The sequence below is a fragment of the Ursus maritimus genome, unplaced genomic scaffold, assembly GCF_017311325.1.
Source record: "Ursus maritimus isolate PB19 unplaced genomic scaffold, ASM1731132v1 scaffold_16, whole genome shotgun sequence".
Classification (NCBI taxonomy): Eukaryota; Metazoa; Chordata; class Mammalia; order Carnivora; family Ursidae; genus Ursus; species Ursus maritimus.
The window spans coordinates 49117464-49132308 of NW_024424008.1; the positions used below are offsets into that span (position 1 = coordinate 49117464).

At 61.4% G+C, this 14845-nt stretch overlaps 1 protein-coding gene across 8 annotated transcripts in view; it reads right to left on the minus strand.

The window, feature by feature from the left end:
* The window catches only part of PHLDB1 (pleckstrin homology like domain family B member 1), a 37889-nt gene extending 23044 nt beyond the window's left edge, over nt 1–14845 (minus strand). For 2 of the 8 annotated variants that reach the window (XM_040631157.1, XM_040631155.1), the window contains exons 1-6: nt 14767–14845; nt 13977–14100; nt 12849–13019; nt 5586–5711; nt 2685–4033; nt 98–379 (exon numbers count right to left, since the gene is read on the minus strand). In XM_040631157.1, the coding sequence (XP_040487091.1) occupies nt 98–379; nt 2685–4033; nt 5586–5711; nt 12849–13019; nt 13977–14100; nt 14767–14826 (2112 nt within the window). In that variant the 5' untranslated portion in view covers nt 14827–14845. The remainder of the gene's footprint in view (nt 1–97; nt 380–2684; nt 4034–5585; nt 5712–12848; nt 13020–13976; nt 14101–14766) is intronic. The other 6 variants (XM_040631158.1, XM_040631159.1, XM_040631162.1 and 3 more) reach the window with 4 other exon arrangements.

Genomic DNA, 14845 nt, shown 5'->3' on the forward strand with positions numbered 1-14845 from the left:
CCCCCCCCCCCAACCTTGACCTCCACCACGGCCTCCTCTGCACCCGCCCCCCTGGGGTCAGACCCAGCCCCTCTCACCAGACACCCCTCCGCCTCACCTCCTGCTGCGTGCTCTCCGTGCTGCTGCACTCCTCCTTGAGATTCTCCTCGTCTGAGCGTTCCATACACTCCCACAGGCGTTGGGGGGCACCTCCAGGCTCCTCAGTGCTCCGCCCAGAGGCCCCAGCGGTGCCTGAAAGGCCCCGTGAGGGCCTCCGGCCTGCCAGGGCCAACGCTGCGGTGGCTTCCCCAATGCTGGGCAGCTCCCCGGCCTCGGGCCCCCCGTCGGCCCGGCTGTACTCAGCACACAAGTTCAGGATGGTCTCCAGGCGCTGGCGTTCCTGGGGACGGGCACAGAGCAGGGCATGAGAGGGAGGGAGGCCGGGCCCTAGCGGGGCTGGAGCCAGGCACGGCACACTATCAGGATGAGAGAACTAGGACACTAGGTACTAGGGGTTCAGAAGGAAGTCAGGAGAGCCCCAAACCCAAGGCCTGAGGAAGCAAAGGGAAGGAGGGTGTCCCAGGAGTAGGCGGGAGGAACCAGGCCACTGTGCCACCTGCCCACATGGCTGGCCCCTCCCATCTTCCTGTTTCCTTTCCCTCTCCTTCTGTCCCCAGGGGCTTCCTTGTGGACACCCAGCGACACAAACTGGTGAGCAGGCTAAAGACCACGACGAGACACAGGTAACACTCGGGTGCTCATGCGGACCCGGACCCACAGCGATCTACACATAAGGGTACACAGACACCCCCCCCCCCACCAGCCCTGACCCACAAGGACACAACCCGTGCTCTGCGCTTACATTAACAGGCAGGTGCACACAGACACCGGCCCTGGCATGCACGGATGCACGCGGGCACACACTCGCACAGATAAACACAGCCTAGCGTGCAGACAGGTGGGCCCTGACCTAGACGGGGCTGGAAAGCAGACCCACAGGCAGCTAGGGATCCCAGGTTCCCGCAAAGCTGCACTTGGCCTGTGTCTGTACACCAGGCCAGACGGACCTGGGACACGGTCCTCCTCGAGGCCCGCCCCAGCTCCGGGCGCTCTCAGGCAGCCACCCCCGCCCGCCCCGCGTCTTTCCTGGCAGGTGAGCTGCTGCCGGCCCTTGCACCCCCAGGCCCCGCTGTGAGCGCTCCCAGTGACTGCCACTTCATCCACCCCCTCCCCACAAACAGCCCCAGCCAGATACCGCTCAGGGGCCCATGAGGTGAAGGAGGGATGGTGCAATCGTGGCCCCCCTCTCATCCACAGCACCCCAGCCTTGAAGCACCGCCCCCTCCCCAGGCACCCACGGCTCTGCAGGGGACCTCGACCTCGGGTGTCTCTCACTGCACAGACACGTACCCAGCTTCCCTCCTGCTGCCTGCCCAGTTCCACGTCAAAAACAAAACCAGGAACCGAGCCTCAGCACCCAGGAGGCTGGGCCAGTGCCCCCGCCCCTGCCCCAGGACCCAGATAAGCAGCCTGCTGGAGGTGGGAGGGGCAGGGCGGGCAGCCTCCAAGATTTAAAGTGGCAGGTGGGGCAGGTCAGGGCTGGCGGGGAGGTGCGTGCTCGTGCCTGGGGGTGGGGAGGCTGGGCCACCACTCTGCCTGAGCCCGCCTCACTGCTCCCTTTCCAGGGTGAGCCCCCAGGGTGGTCCGAGCATGCTCCTGGAGGCCAAGGCAGCAACAGTGAAGAGAGAATGCAGCGACAGAAAACACCGAGGATCCTGCCTTATCTCTCCCCCTACAGGACACAAACACACTGGCCCGCACCCTCACCTCACCCAAAGCTGTCCCAACCTCTTCTCAAAAGCTCTCCAGACAAACGTCCTCATTTCTGGTTCTCCTCCTCGAACCAATCCCACAGTCCCTGGGCGCCCCAGCAACCCCGCGCTGCTCACAATCCATTCTCCTGTCCGTGTGCTCGAGGGTCCGCACGCCAGCCGGAGCCCCACGAGCTCCCTGCGTTATCTGGGGAATCCTGGCCCCCACCCAGCTCAGATGCCATCTCCAGGACAGCTGCCCAGAGCCACACCCGGCTCCCAAATGCAGCCACATGCACGCATGCACACGCTGCTGCACCCAATCCCCATCAGACGGTCCGGCCCAGGGTCGGGTTCCCTGCCACCCACCTTCCCAGCTCCCGCCCATGCACAAAAGACCAAAAAGAAGAAAGAAGGAAGCAACTTTTCTAAAGAACAAGAGGCTTTTCTAAAAAACAAGACTTGGAAAGACAGGAGACTTGGATTCCAATTCCAGCTCTGCCAGAACTTGCTGTGTGACCTTGGACACGCCCATTCCCCTCTCTGGGCCTCAGCCTCCTCAGCATTCAGACCCGCTTCCCAAACAGAGAGGTGCGAGGCCTCACCGGAAACGTGGTGTGTTTCCCTAGAGCTATGTTATATTCAGGTAAATAACACAAAATTTAATCTATACATTAAAACAAATGCCATGTTATAGAAGAAAAGCAAAATTAACATGAACTTAAAATAAAACCTTAGAGATTTCAAGCAAAGTTCCTCAGGGCACCAGACCCGTGAGACACAGGTCACTAAGGTGCCTCCTGGAAGCAGAAAAGCTTGAGACGCCCAGGCCCTTCCGAGGGCCCGTCCCACTCGGCCAGCTGGCCTGCCCACGCCCTCCCGGCCTGCGCTCACCAGCCTTTCCATCTCCTGCTCCCAGAGCCGTTCTTGGCGCTGCCGCCGGTGGTACTCCAGGAGGTCGTCCTCATTGTCACTGATCTCCGTGATGCTATTTTTCCGCTCCCGAGTGATGGGCACCCGCAAGTCCCCACTGGACAGCTTCCTCTGGGCGCGGGGGCTCTGGCGCGGCGAAGCCCCAGTCAGAGAGCCCAGACTGTAGGCCGGGCTCAGCCTGCCACTGAAGCTGCCCTTGCGGGGCGCCAGGGACTCCCCAAGCGTGGGTGAGGGGCTCCGTGTCCTCCGGCCCCGAGCCCCCAGGGTCAGTGAGAAGTCCTCTGCTGAGGCCCCGTGGGCGGCCCAGCGCCGGGGCCGGGGGCTCTCTGCCACTTCTCTGGCGAGCTTGGGGTCTGGCGCAGTCCTGGTGGGCATGGGGGAGAGCGCCCGCCGGGACAGAGACGGGCTCAGTGGAGGGAGCTCCCGCATACTGTCCGGGCCCCGCCGGCCCAGGCGGGGACTCTCGGGACGCTGCAGGGTGCGGGTGGCTGACCCATCTGAAAATGTTCGGCCCACCAGCTGGCGTGAGGGGCTGGTTGTCAACACGCGCTCGGTGCCCGGCAGCTCACGGAAAGGGCTGGGGGGCCGGTCCTGGAGCGTGCCGATCTTGTTTCGGGGAGCAGGGACTGGCGGCTGGAACTTGGGGCTGCCAGGAATGTTGGTGGGTTGGCTCCGGGCCCCGGAAGCTGGGTACTCGCTCAGGCTGATAGCCACCACGGGCAGCTGTCCACCCAGCCGGGGGCTCTCAGTGGCTCTGCGGGCCTCCGCCAAGACAGTGGCTGCAGGGCTGTCTGTCAGCAGACCTCGGAGGCCAGGACTGGGAGGCCTCTCATGACCCCCTTTCCTGCCCAAGCGGGGGCTCTCAGAGGCGCGGGCACCGCTCGGTCGGGACTGTGGGGGCTGCAGGGCCAGATGGTAGCTAGAGGAGCGGGCAGGCACCAGCGGGGGCATGGAAGGCGCTGGCTCCTGCCCGCCGGGTGAGTGGCTGGCACAGCTTCCACTGCTGGCTGGTGAGGAGAGCGGCGAGAAGGCTGGAGAGGTGTTCTCATAGCTGGAGCCCACAGACATGGCACCAGGGCTGGTCGGGGGGGACAGCAAGTAGCGCCCACCATTAGCCATGGGCGACAGCGGGGAAGTCGCGGCAGGCTTCTTGCCGGCAGCACCAGGCTCCTCTAGCACCAGTGAATCCATGATTTCCTGCAGGTCCTTCTCAATAGAGCTCACAAGGGAACTGTGGCTGGCGCAGGCGGGGGGTCCCCGCGTTGCAGGCTGCGGGGTGTGGTTCCCATTCACCAGGCTTTCTGACTCTGCTGGTGGGAAATGCAAAGATGCCTCAGGCCCTGGTCTTCAACTCTGGGGAGCTGGATATGCACAAGAATGAGGGCACTCTCCGACCTTCTCCTAGCAGAGGCTAGCAGACGCTAGGACTAGCTGAGGCTAGCAGAGGCTAGGAGAAGGCTCTGAAGCAGCCAGGTGATCTGGGTTCCAGTGCCAGCTCTGCCACTGACCCGCTGGGCAACCTTAAATCACTTGCCCTCGGTTCCCCTTTCTATAAAGGAAGGGGACGGGTGCTACTCTGCTGGCTCTGACGTTTTCGGACTTAGGGCAGGGTTGCTAACGATGCCAGGCACTTCTAGGCCTAGTGGTTGTGGGCTCACCCCAAGACGAGGTTCCTCCCTGCCTTGGTTTCCCCAACCTCCTATCCCTCTCCTTCAGGAAGGACAGATGGACATTCCGTAAAGGGGCCGGGGGCATGCTGTGGAGCTGGCCAGAAGTTTGGGGTGGGGGGGTCCAGTCTAATAGGACATGAGGGCCTCCCAGCACAGCCATGGAAACCCGGGAAAAAGCACAAACCAAACCTCTAGCGCTGGCCAAGAGGCATGCCCGCGCCACTCCGTGCGGCCGGAGGCAGGGAGGGCCGGGCGCTGTCGGGTTGCCCCCGGAAGCCAGGCTGGCCGGCAACTCAGTGCAGCTCAGTGCCTCCAATTATTAGCCCATTAAGCCACGCCAGCAAGAGCCTGCCCTTGCCCTACCCCAGGGCTTCGCCAACCAACCAGAAGTCCCTGGAACCACTGCCCTGGACAGCTTCGGGAATGGCATGACGAGGCGAGGGTGAGAGCAGGGTGAAGCCAGCCAGGGAGTGGGTTGGGCACCCAGGCTCCTGAGAGGCTCACCTGACATCCACATCCACCTGTCCCAGTACCACACTGACACCTGTCATCCCACAGCCCTCCGAATGCCGTGCAGAGTCTCGGGTGGTGGGCTCCCTGGCAGCCTTGCGGTCTCCACCTTCCCCACCCCCTAGGCAGCTGGGTTGAGGGGGGCTGTGCTGGTTCCCTACAACAATCACCAACTCTCCTCTGGGGTTCAACAATTCACACACAAACTGCAGCTGTTCCGCTGCGGAATCGGCGGGCATGGTCTGGGGGGAGGGGCAGGGCCCGAGGACCTAATCACCAGCAGGTGGGACTCACCAGCGCCTGCAGGGGTTCAACCTAAGGCTTCCTTCTGCCCCCTTAGGCCACCATCAAGGGTAAGGTTTGCTGGAGGTGACACAAGAGGCACCTAGTGGTTAGGGTCCCAGACACTGGGGTGGCATCTTCCAGGGCAGTGGGGCTGGCAGAGCCCTCTCTGTCCCTTGGGCACATGATTCCCCAATTCCAGCCAAGCAGCACTTCTTGGAACTCTCCCAGGAGCCAGACTGCCTGGCATTCTCCACCAGTGGCCCAATGGCAGGTGGCAGCAAGCCCAGACCATGGGTATTGTCCTGCCCTGACATGGCAAGCATGGCTGGGATGGGCAGGGAGGAGGACTGTCCAGGAGGACCACCAACCCAACCCCCGGCCCCAGCTGGGCATCTACCTGAGCCAGGACTGTAGGGGGGCCCTGGGGCCCGGCCTCCTGCCGGGATCATGCTCTTCATCCACTTGGCTTCGGCGGGGTGGTTAAAGCGGAGGAAGGTGGACTGGCCCAGGCACAACATACAGCCTACGGAGAAAGCGAACGCTGAGAAGGGCAGGTGCCACTGAGGCAGCCCTCACCCCAAAGCGCTAGCGGGCTCCAAAGAGCCCTGCACCCCCCACCCCGCACTCAGTGTCTACGCGGACCCCGCCTGACGCTGCCTGCGCTTGAGACAGGGCAGCGTGGAAAGAGCACTGGTTTGTGAGTCCCAAGACCCGACTCCCCGTCCCGACTCTTGTTACTAGTGGTGAGATCTCCAGGTGCGATCACTTCCCCTCTGAGCTCAGTTCTCTCAGGAGAGAAATGAGGACAATACCACGGACCTTGCAGAGGGAATAAGACGACGTATGTGAGGGCTTCCTGTGAAGGGAGGTTCTTCAGAGAACACGGACACCCATGTCCCTTCAACCCGTACCAATGATCCATCTATCTGCCCCCTGGGTGGAAAAGTCAGTTTGAGAGGCAGCAATTTCCAGGATCAAAAAAAGCTCTGAGAGAGGGGACAGGGGGAAACCAGGAATCAGTTAGATGCCCCCGGAGGAATCAGATTTTGCTTCCTGGCTCCGGCTCCTTATCATCCTCCTTATCATTGTGTGGCCTAGGGAGAGCCATCACCCTTTTCTGACAAAGCACCCTCTGGCCTGACATCCTCCTGCTCCTTGGTCTTCTCTGGAATCCAGCCAAGCCTAGGGCCAATGGGCCCTACTCAGCCAAGCACATTCCCAGGCAGTAGGCGCAAGCCCAGTCCTGCCCAGTAAGCATGACTACATGGAGAGGGCAGGGTATGTGGGAGCCAGAAATGTAGCCAGGGGCACCAGGAGTGTGCAGAGCCGCAGGAGTGCCCACGTGCGCCTGAGCCCGGCTCACAGCACTGCCCCGCCTGGCCACACTACACGCCTGCCGTGCCTCAGACGCCGGAGCACTGGTGCGCCCTAGAACCACCCTCCCAATTTGTCCACGACCCTGCCCCCAGCCCATTGACCCAATCTGGTACCACTTGGCACCCCTAAGCTTCATGCCAGTCTAAGCTCAGACTGGCAGGGAAGTCTACATTCCTGGACGCTGAGACAGTTCAGCTCAGGCAAGCCACAAGGGCAAGGGGCATCCAGGCCACGTGGATACCGTGGCAGGCCCCCCACTGAGCAGCTCAGGAGCCCGTTGCTGGGACCTTAGGCGTCGCCGTGGCTGGCGGGGAAGGGGCTAACGAACCGAGCAGCCCATAGCAGATAACCAGGGTGGACAAAGCCACACCCAGAGGCCCTCCCCAGTGGACGGGCACCAACAATTCTAAAGACTGATGGGTGGTTAGGAGAGAGGTGAGCCTTCCCCGCCAAGCCGCCAATCAGAGGAGCTGATCCCAGAGTAATCATAACCGGAATAAATAATAGCCAACCACACTTCCACCTAATTACAACCACAGCTGTTTCAGAAAGAGCCCTGCTGGCCCCTCCCCCTCCTTTCAGCCCTTTAACAAGCTAATTAATGATGAGTTCGCAGGGTCTAGACAGACCCACTCAATTCTAGATTGATGGGGGTCGGGGGGAGCCTGATCACACAGCCCAGTCTGGGTCGGAGGTGGGGAGTCTGAGTGGATTCCAGCCCATCGTGCCAGGCCCACCCAAGGACCCTCAGCCCTGGCTTCTAGAGCTGAGAGCTCCCCGCCCCCTCTTCTGCCCCTCAGCCTCCTCCACAGGGGGGTGTGGCCTTGCTGCCTCTGGGCTATAAATAGGTGATGCCGGGCAGCAGAGCTGGGTCTGTATTAATAGAGCGGGCAGGAGGGCAACAGGACTCGGAGCAGCTCAGTCCTGCCCAAATTAACTTTCTATTTGCACTCAGGGGCCCCAGGCATTGCCCCAACTCCGGTCCCTACTCCCCCAAGGGCCTGGCTACCCTATTTCTGGGAGGAAACCTCCTCTCGGTCCAGTCCTGCCCCACACCTCCATAGGTCAGCCCACTCAGAAAATCCAAAACCTCTTCTCGTCCAGGCAAAGTTGTGGTCCGTGCCCCCCATCCCCAAAGGGGCCCAGGGCCCAGCTGTGTGCGAGCAGGTGGGTGGAGAAGCACATCTGGAGGGGAAAAACAGGGCAAAGGAGAGGGCGGATCCTATCTCTGAGAGACACAGAGGGGAAACACCGCACACAAACACACTCTCCTGCAAGCTCACACACACACACCCGCTCCTAGAAACACACAGAGGCGTACCTGCTCCCACGCTCGCCGCCGGACAGTCCCTGCTCAGGGGCCACACAAACAGAATGGACTGGCCAAAGGGAGGCCGCGGTGAGGGCAAGATGCGAGGAAGGGCCCCCGCCCTTCCATCAGAGACCCCTCTCCAACCCAGCACGGGCTTCCCCCCTCCTCATCAGCACCCCTCAACCCCTTCCGGAGGCGGGTCCACGGAGGGGACTTCCGAGCGCGGGGGGAAGATGAGGTCTGGCCGGCCGAGGAGTGGCCCCGCGCCCCGACCTCCCACTCACACGTGTTCAGGGCACGCACACCACCGAGTCTCACAGCCCCCAGCTCCCCCCCTACCCCCCGCGGTCGAGCCCCCACCCCCCACCGCACCCCCCAGACGCCCCTCCCAGCCCCCCGCCCCAGCCCCTCGGCGCCCGCTGCCCGGGAGCGGCGGCCGGCCGGGCGGGGGACTCACCGCCGAGCCCGGACCTCCGCAGCGCCGGCCCCCGCTCGCTCGGGCCCCGCAGGCTCCCCGCCCGCCCCGGGCCGGCGAGGGGGCGGGCCGACCTCCCGCGCCGCGGGCTCCGGGCTCGGAGCAGCTAGCCGCCAGGCAGCCAGCAGCCGCCAGGGCCCGGGGAGGGGCGGGCCGGCCACCGGCGGGGGGAAGGGAGCCAGGGAGGGAGGGACAAAGGAGAGGAGGAGGGGAAGAGGAAGTGATGGAGGAGAGGAGAGGGGAGCGGGATGGAGAGGGCGGGGCGGGAGGATGCGGGCGGACCGGGGACTCCGAGTCGGGGGCGCAGGAGGAGAAGCGAGACCCGGAGGAAAGGTGCGGGGGAGGCGATGGAAGGAAAGGTAAGAGGTAAGTAGAGGCCAGAGGGTGTCGGGAGGCAGGAGAGAGGAGAAGCAGGGTCTCACTGAGAGCCCTCTGTGGCTGGCCTCCCACGAGGCCCGGGAAGGGGCCAGCCCCGAACCGGCTGGCTGGTCACCTTGGGCCAGTCACACCCTCTGGCCTCAGATCCCTTATCTACAGAATGAGGAGGTTGTCCCCGTTGACAGCAAAGGTTAAGCTCTGACATTCCATGGCTCCCAGGGCTCCAGCTGGGTCACTAGGTCCAGTTCCAGCCCTCCCTGTGCCACTGTGACAAGGTCACTCCTGGGCTGGGAGTTCAGGTCTAGGTGGTACTCTGTGTAATGTGAGGAGCACTGAGCCCAGCTCGGGTCTCCATCCTAAACACCACCCTGCTCCCCCACACCTCCAGCCGCTCAGCTCAGCTCCCCCACCACCCAGGCTGGACCAAGGCACCGCCCCTTCCAAGCCGGCCCACTCCCCTGGGGCTCCGGAAGCCAACCCCACCTCCTCCCAACCACCAGGGCCAGTTGTGCCTCACTGGCCTCGTGCAGACCTCTCCCGCCCCACTGAGGCACCTTCCCATCTGCAACACACAGTGCTACCCGTCTCTGGAGCCCCCAGGGGCCAGCTGGGCTTCTGGGCCAGGCGAGTACCTACCACCCAGCCCAGGCCCCAGACAGTTCCTCTTGTTCCAGAAGAGACCTACCCTCTGGACACCAGAACCTTAAGGGACACACTGTGTTCTCTCAGACGCATTCTATCTGCTCAGAGCTCACAGGCCCCACACACGCTCTCTGGTACACACCAACACTTCCCCAGTCACACAGCCACCACCTTGGCCGTGCACACTGAGTCACACGAACACCCTGGCTGAACACACCCTGTCTCTCACACATGCTTATTCTCACCCACATAATACCCCTCTTAGTTACACACTCATTCAGGCACAGACATCCTTCCACTCAGTCCCTGGAGAGACTCTGAAATCAAAAGCCAACCTCCTTAGAGAAAGAAAGGATTTCTCCACCCTTGCTAAACACCTACCCACACTGCCATACTCCACACACGCTCTCACACGCACACTTGTACCTCACTCCCCTTCTGAAGGAAAATGGAAGAACCATTTAGGGTTAAATGCAAACTAGGGGGAAGCTTAAAAAAAAAAAATCTCCTCAGGAAGAATGATTCATCGGTCTGGAAACTGTGACAGCCAGCTGGACAGACCCAGACAGACACGGAGGATGCCCGCCAGTGAGAAATAGGGCAGGAGGCAGGCACAAAGAAGGGAGCAGCTAGGAGCCTTTGCTTTTTCTCTCCTTCTTTTGATCTTTATCTTATACCAGAGGACAGCTGGAAGCTTCACTCCCATTTTACAGAAGGAACAACTGATAATTGGGCGGGCAAGGAAGAGGCTCAGTGTCCTGGATCCCAGAGGGAGACAGCTGGATTACCCAGGAATCCCAGCTTCCCGGCCACATTCCAGGGAGCCCCCCTCTTCTGGCCTTCACACAAGCCCCTACCAACCAATGAGGGGCTCAGAGAGTGAAGGAGACGTGGAGACTGGGCTGGCAGCAAATGCTGGGAGTGGATGGGGACCTACTGTCTAGACAGCCTGGGCCCTGAGCTGTGTGGCTTTCTGGGTCCTCCCCTGGTCCGTCCCCTCCCGGAGCTTTCATGTGGTCTGGTGCTGTGGTCCCAGGGTGGGGCAGCCTCGGCTCGATTGAGATTCCTTCTTACTTCCTTGGTCACATTCCCAGCTCCACCTCTTGCTCCGTAGAGAAGAGGGCAGCGTGAGATGTGCCAGGACACCGGGCTATGGAGGTGGAATCGGGCTCGCCCTCGGCTCCCTCATGGCACGCTGCCGTGTCCACAGCTTTAGCAAAAGCTAAAGGCTGGCATCTGCTTTCTGCCTGCCCCCCACCCCCACCCCCGGCCCAGGCGCGGTCCTCCTGGAAGAGCCTGTCACTGCCATCTCTACTCCTCATGACATGCGCCTGTCCAAGTTGCCTCTGGCTGGGCGCAGTGCCCAGCGTGTTGCATCTATGGACGGCCCGGCCCAGCCAGAACGGGCTCCTTGTTCTCTGTAGGGTAGCCCTCTGTTTTCAAAAAGGAGGTCCTCCTCTAAGGCTGGGTCAGGGGAACAAGACAGGGAACACGATTCTCTTGTACCTGTGCCCACAGATAGGCACGTGGCGAGTTCTCAGATCCACCCGGGACTGCGCACATGGACAATCTGGCACCGTCAGTCCTCCGTGCACCCCCATCCCCCACGTGAACATGCTGGTCCATAAACACGAGGAAAGACACAAACAGCGATACACAAGCCCAGAGTCACAAACACATCCGGAGAGATATAAACACACTCCAGTTACACAGACACACAGAGATAGCACATGCACCCCCGAGCCACCCAGTTTCCAGGGAAACGCACTCCCAAGAATGTCCGGAGTGGGGCCAGGCAGGGCTGGGCTTGGTGCCGTGCTCCAGAGATGAGACAAGGAAAGCCTCAGCTCCCGGGAGCCCAGGGGAGGGGGAGTGCTAGGGAGAAGAACACCCGTTCCTTTGTGCCTCTGCCTACCCCTCCCCAGGCTGCCAAGCTCCTGAGACAGGCAAGCCCAGACAAGGAGGCTATGGGAGTGGGAGGGAGCCAAAGGGAAGGGGGTTTAGGGTCAGAAGAGAGTGGGAGGTACATATTTGGCAGGGTGGGCCCTTGGCTGGGGAAGAGTTAGGGGTCACTGGGGCCACAGGAAATGCCTAAGAATTCCCATCTTGACCCAGGCCCGCCCTCTTCTCAGGGAGCTAGTGATGCTCTGGGAAGATGAGCAAGGCGGCCATAGAGAGCACCCGTCCCTCCACCCTGCTCACAGCACACAACGCGAGGGATCTGGGGCTGGCGAGGCAGGGCTGGGCTCCTTCTCTAGCCTTCTTTGAACTCTGCCCCTCCCTCTCCTTGCTACTCTACTAGCGAGCCTCCACACACCCAAATCTTGGGGAAGATGTTCTCTTGGAGGTTGAACAGGGCTGTCAGGAACCAGACGGCATCACAGCCAAAGCCCCAGTTTATGGGGGTTCCGCCTCTCATCTGGAGTCAGAGAACTCGAAGCCCCAGAAGAGGCCAAGGCCTGCCTGCTTCTGCCGCTGGCGGACCTGTGTCCCTGAAGCCAGGTGTCCCCCTCACACTCCCAAGGGCAGGAAGAAAGGAGTAGGGCAAGGTTGGGTCTCCTGGGTCAGCTGGGAAGGGCATAGCATCTAAGGAGAGCCTAAGGGATGTGAACAGAAGGACAGAGGGAAACAGGAATGACTGGGATTTCCACTGCCAAGGAGTTTCCAGCCTTTAAGAGGCAAGGGTCTCCAGAAAACAATGGCAGGACATCAGTCCTCCTGCTCAGAGCCAGGCTTGGCCTACAGCTCCCATCCTTGCGTCATGCCATCCCTACCCCCCACCCCAAGTCTGCTTTCCTCACTCCCTTGATGTGACGATTCATTGTATAAATGGATGCCCAGGGCAGACGCACCTGGTCTGTCAAAGTGCCGCCCGGGCCGACCACTGAACTGCCCGGTCACCATAGGAACTAGGGGCCCGGTTTTCAGAGCCACCTGACACAACAGAAGGGCCTGTTGCTTTGGGGAACAGGATGGTAACCATATTCATGACCCCAAAGCTACTGTGGACGGTATTTTAACAGGAGGAAGCATGTCCTCAGATCTCCCCTCTGCTCCGGCCCCATCAGGGGGTACCGGCCTCCCTCCCCACCCCTGCGTCTTTTCACAGCGACTCCCTCTTGGCACCCTGAAACAACACGCCAGCTACAGTTGTCCTCACTGTTGCTTCCGCCGCCGTCCCCTTAACCATCACTAATGGCCACCCCACCGTTCCCCCTGCCCTTTGAATGCGGTCATCAGAACCTCCCCCCCCGCCCCCACCGGGGAGGTGACCAGAGAAGCAGGTTGAAGACACATCTGGATGCTAAAGGAGTCTGGGATGTTCCTGAGGCACATCCAGAGGCAGCTTAGCACCCCATCGGCTCTGTGGCCGGCAGGCGGTTACCATGGCAACCGCGGCAGCAGGCTTCCCCCGCCCCTAGCCTAGGCTTTTAAACAGAGACCCACGCCTCTGGCTGAAGGGTGGCAAACCTTACCCTGAGTGAGCCGGGTGGGTTGCCGGACAGGGAGCCCATCGATACTGCAGACGTTGCCACAAGGGTAGAGAGTGAGGGTGCCCCGCACGTTCTCGATGTAACAGTGCTCTGGAGCCAGGCCCGGACCCTGCAGTGAGATGTCCCTGGCCGCCGAGCCAATCACTGTCTTCCCTGAAGACAGAAGGCAAACTGAGTCAGAGGCTGAGGCGGCAGGGCAGGGAGGACGGCAAAGGAAATGGAAGTCCACCTCCTCCTTCACGAAGGATCGCTGCCTACCACTGGCCGCCCCTTTTGGGTCCCCGAGCCTGGTGGAGATAGTCCGTGGTAGAAGCTCGGGGCAGGCAGAGAAAACTCTGGCTCACAGATGGGGAGACCCAGAGGGCACAGAGGGTCCAGGCTGCTCAGGCAGAGAAGGGGCACTTCTTTTCTGCAGACCTTCCTTTAGTACCTCCAGCTCCTTGTCCCCAAGTCCTCTTCCTCCATCCCGCTCCCCACTCTGTTCCTCCAAATCTGCCATCTCTCCTTCTTCTCTCCCCCCACCTTCTGCACCTGCAACCCTCGCCCTCCCTCGCTCCCCTCCGTGCTGCAGCTCGCACAGCTCCCCCTGGCAGAGCCCCCGGGACTGGTATTTGGAGAATGTGGGGAATGTGGAATCGCCAGGGCAACAAGTGCAGCCAGGGGAGAAGCGAGGCCAGGCAGAAGCGAGCAGGAGGGGGGCCGTGCCAGGGCCTTATCTTGGGAGGCCTCCCCTACTCCCGTCCCTCCGTCCCTCCAAGCTCCACAGGTCCCTGCTCCCATGCTAGGCATCGCCCGGCAGTGGGGCCCCTTTCTTCTTGGCCACACTGGTTGCTAAGAGCAGTGGGCTCTCCTGTTTCCGTGCTCTCCTCCTTGTTTCTAAACTGATCTTTAATCCCAGTAACGGAGCTAGATTATCTACCGAAGAGGGCCAGGCAGTCCAGGGAGGCCGAGACAAGGCAAGCAAGCTGGTGGAGTGGGGTGGCACGGCCCCACATCTGGGGGAGGCGAACGTGGCGGACAAAGGGCAGAAGGGCCCCACCATGTGCCTGGAATCCGGGGCAGGAATGTCTGTAAGGACGGAGGGATGGCAGGGGGCCCCCCAGGACCTACCTTCCTCCAGAGGCAGAAGGGTGATGGCCGTGCTGAGCCGCCCACTGCCCAGGCTCACCAGATGCGGTTTGTCCGTCTGCACCTTCAGCCCTTTGCCTGTCTCGATCAGGTCCAAGGGCCCTTTCTGCAGGTAGTGGGGGTGGGGGATGAGCATGGTGAGAGCCTCCAGGCCAGAACCTGAGCACTCGCGTCCCAGTCACACCGGCACCCTCTCCAGCGCTTGCCCTCTCCAAAGGGCTCTGAGGGTGTCGAAAGGCTCAGCACAAAACCTTGCACGGAGCAGTATTACACTAAATTGTAATGAGATCTGAATCTAGGGCACTAACTCGTCCCCCTGGATTTATCTCAAGTCTTGGCTTAACTGCCCCTTTGTCTATGAAGACAGAAACAAGGAGAAAGCGAGGGGAGCAGGCGGGCGCTGGGGACAGAAGGGGGTGCTGCAGAGGAGGGCCGGTGCAGACTTGTCCTGCAGACTTGTCCGTGGCCATCCCCTTGGCCATGGCTTGCCTCCGTGAAACTAAATCACAATGGAGGACAGGATCCCAGATCGAGGAGAGGGACACAGCCCAGGGTCAATCTGTAAACCGCTTCCTGACTTCCAAAGGGTATATTCTGGGTGAACCAATTAACCTGATTCAGATAAAGACTTAGCTGTTAATAGGCTTGGGACCTGGGGAAGGGCAGACAGGAGCTGCTGCTCTCATCCCAGGGCTGGGGCCACGGGTGGGGAGAGGAGCCAAACCCACCCTCTCCGACAGCCCTCTTGCCCCTTGGCCTTGACCCCACTCACCTTTACCATTGCTTGGGTCTTGCATCCCGCGCCGACCTGGTTCCTATTGAGAGCGTCCATGGTCCTGGGGTTCCAGAGG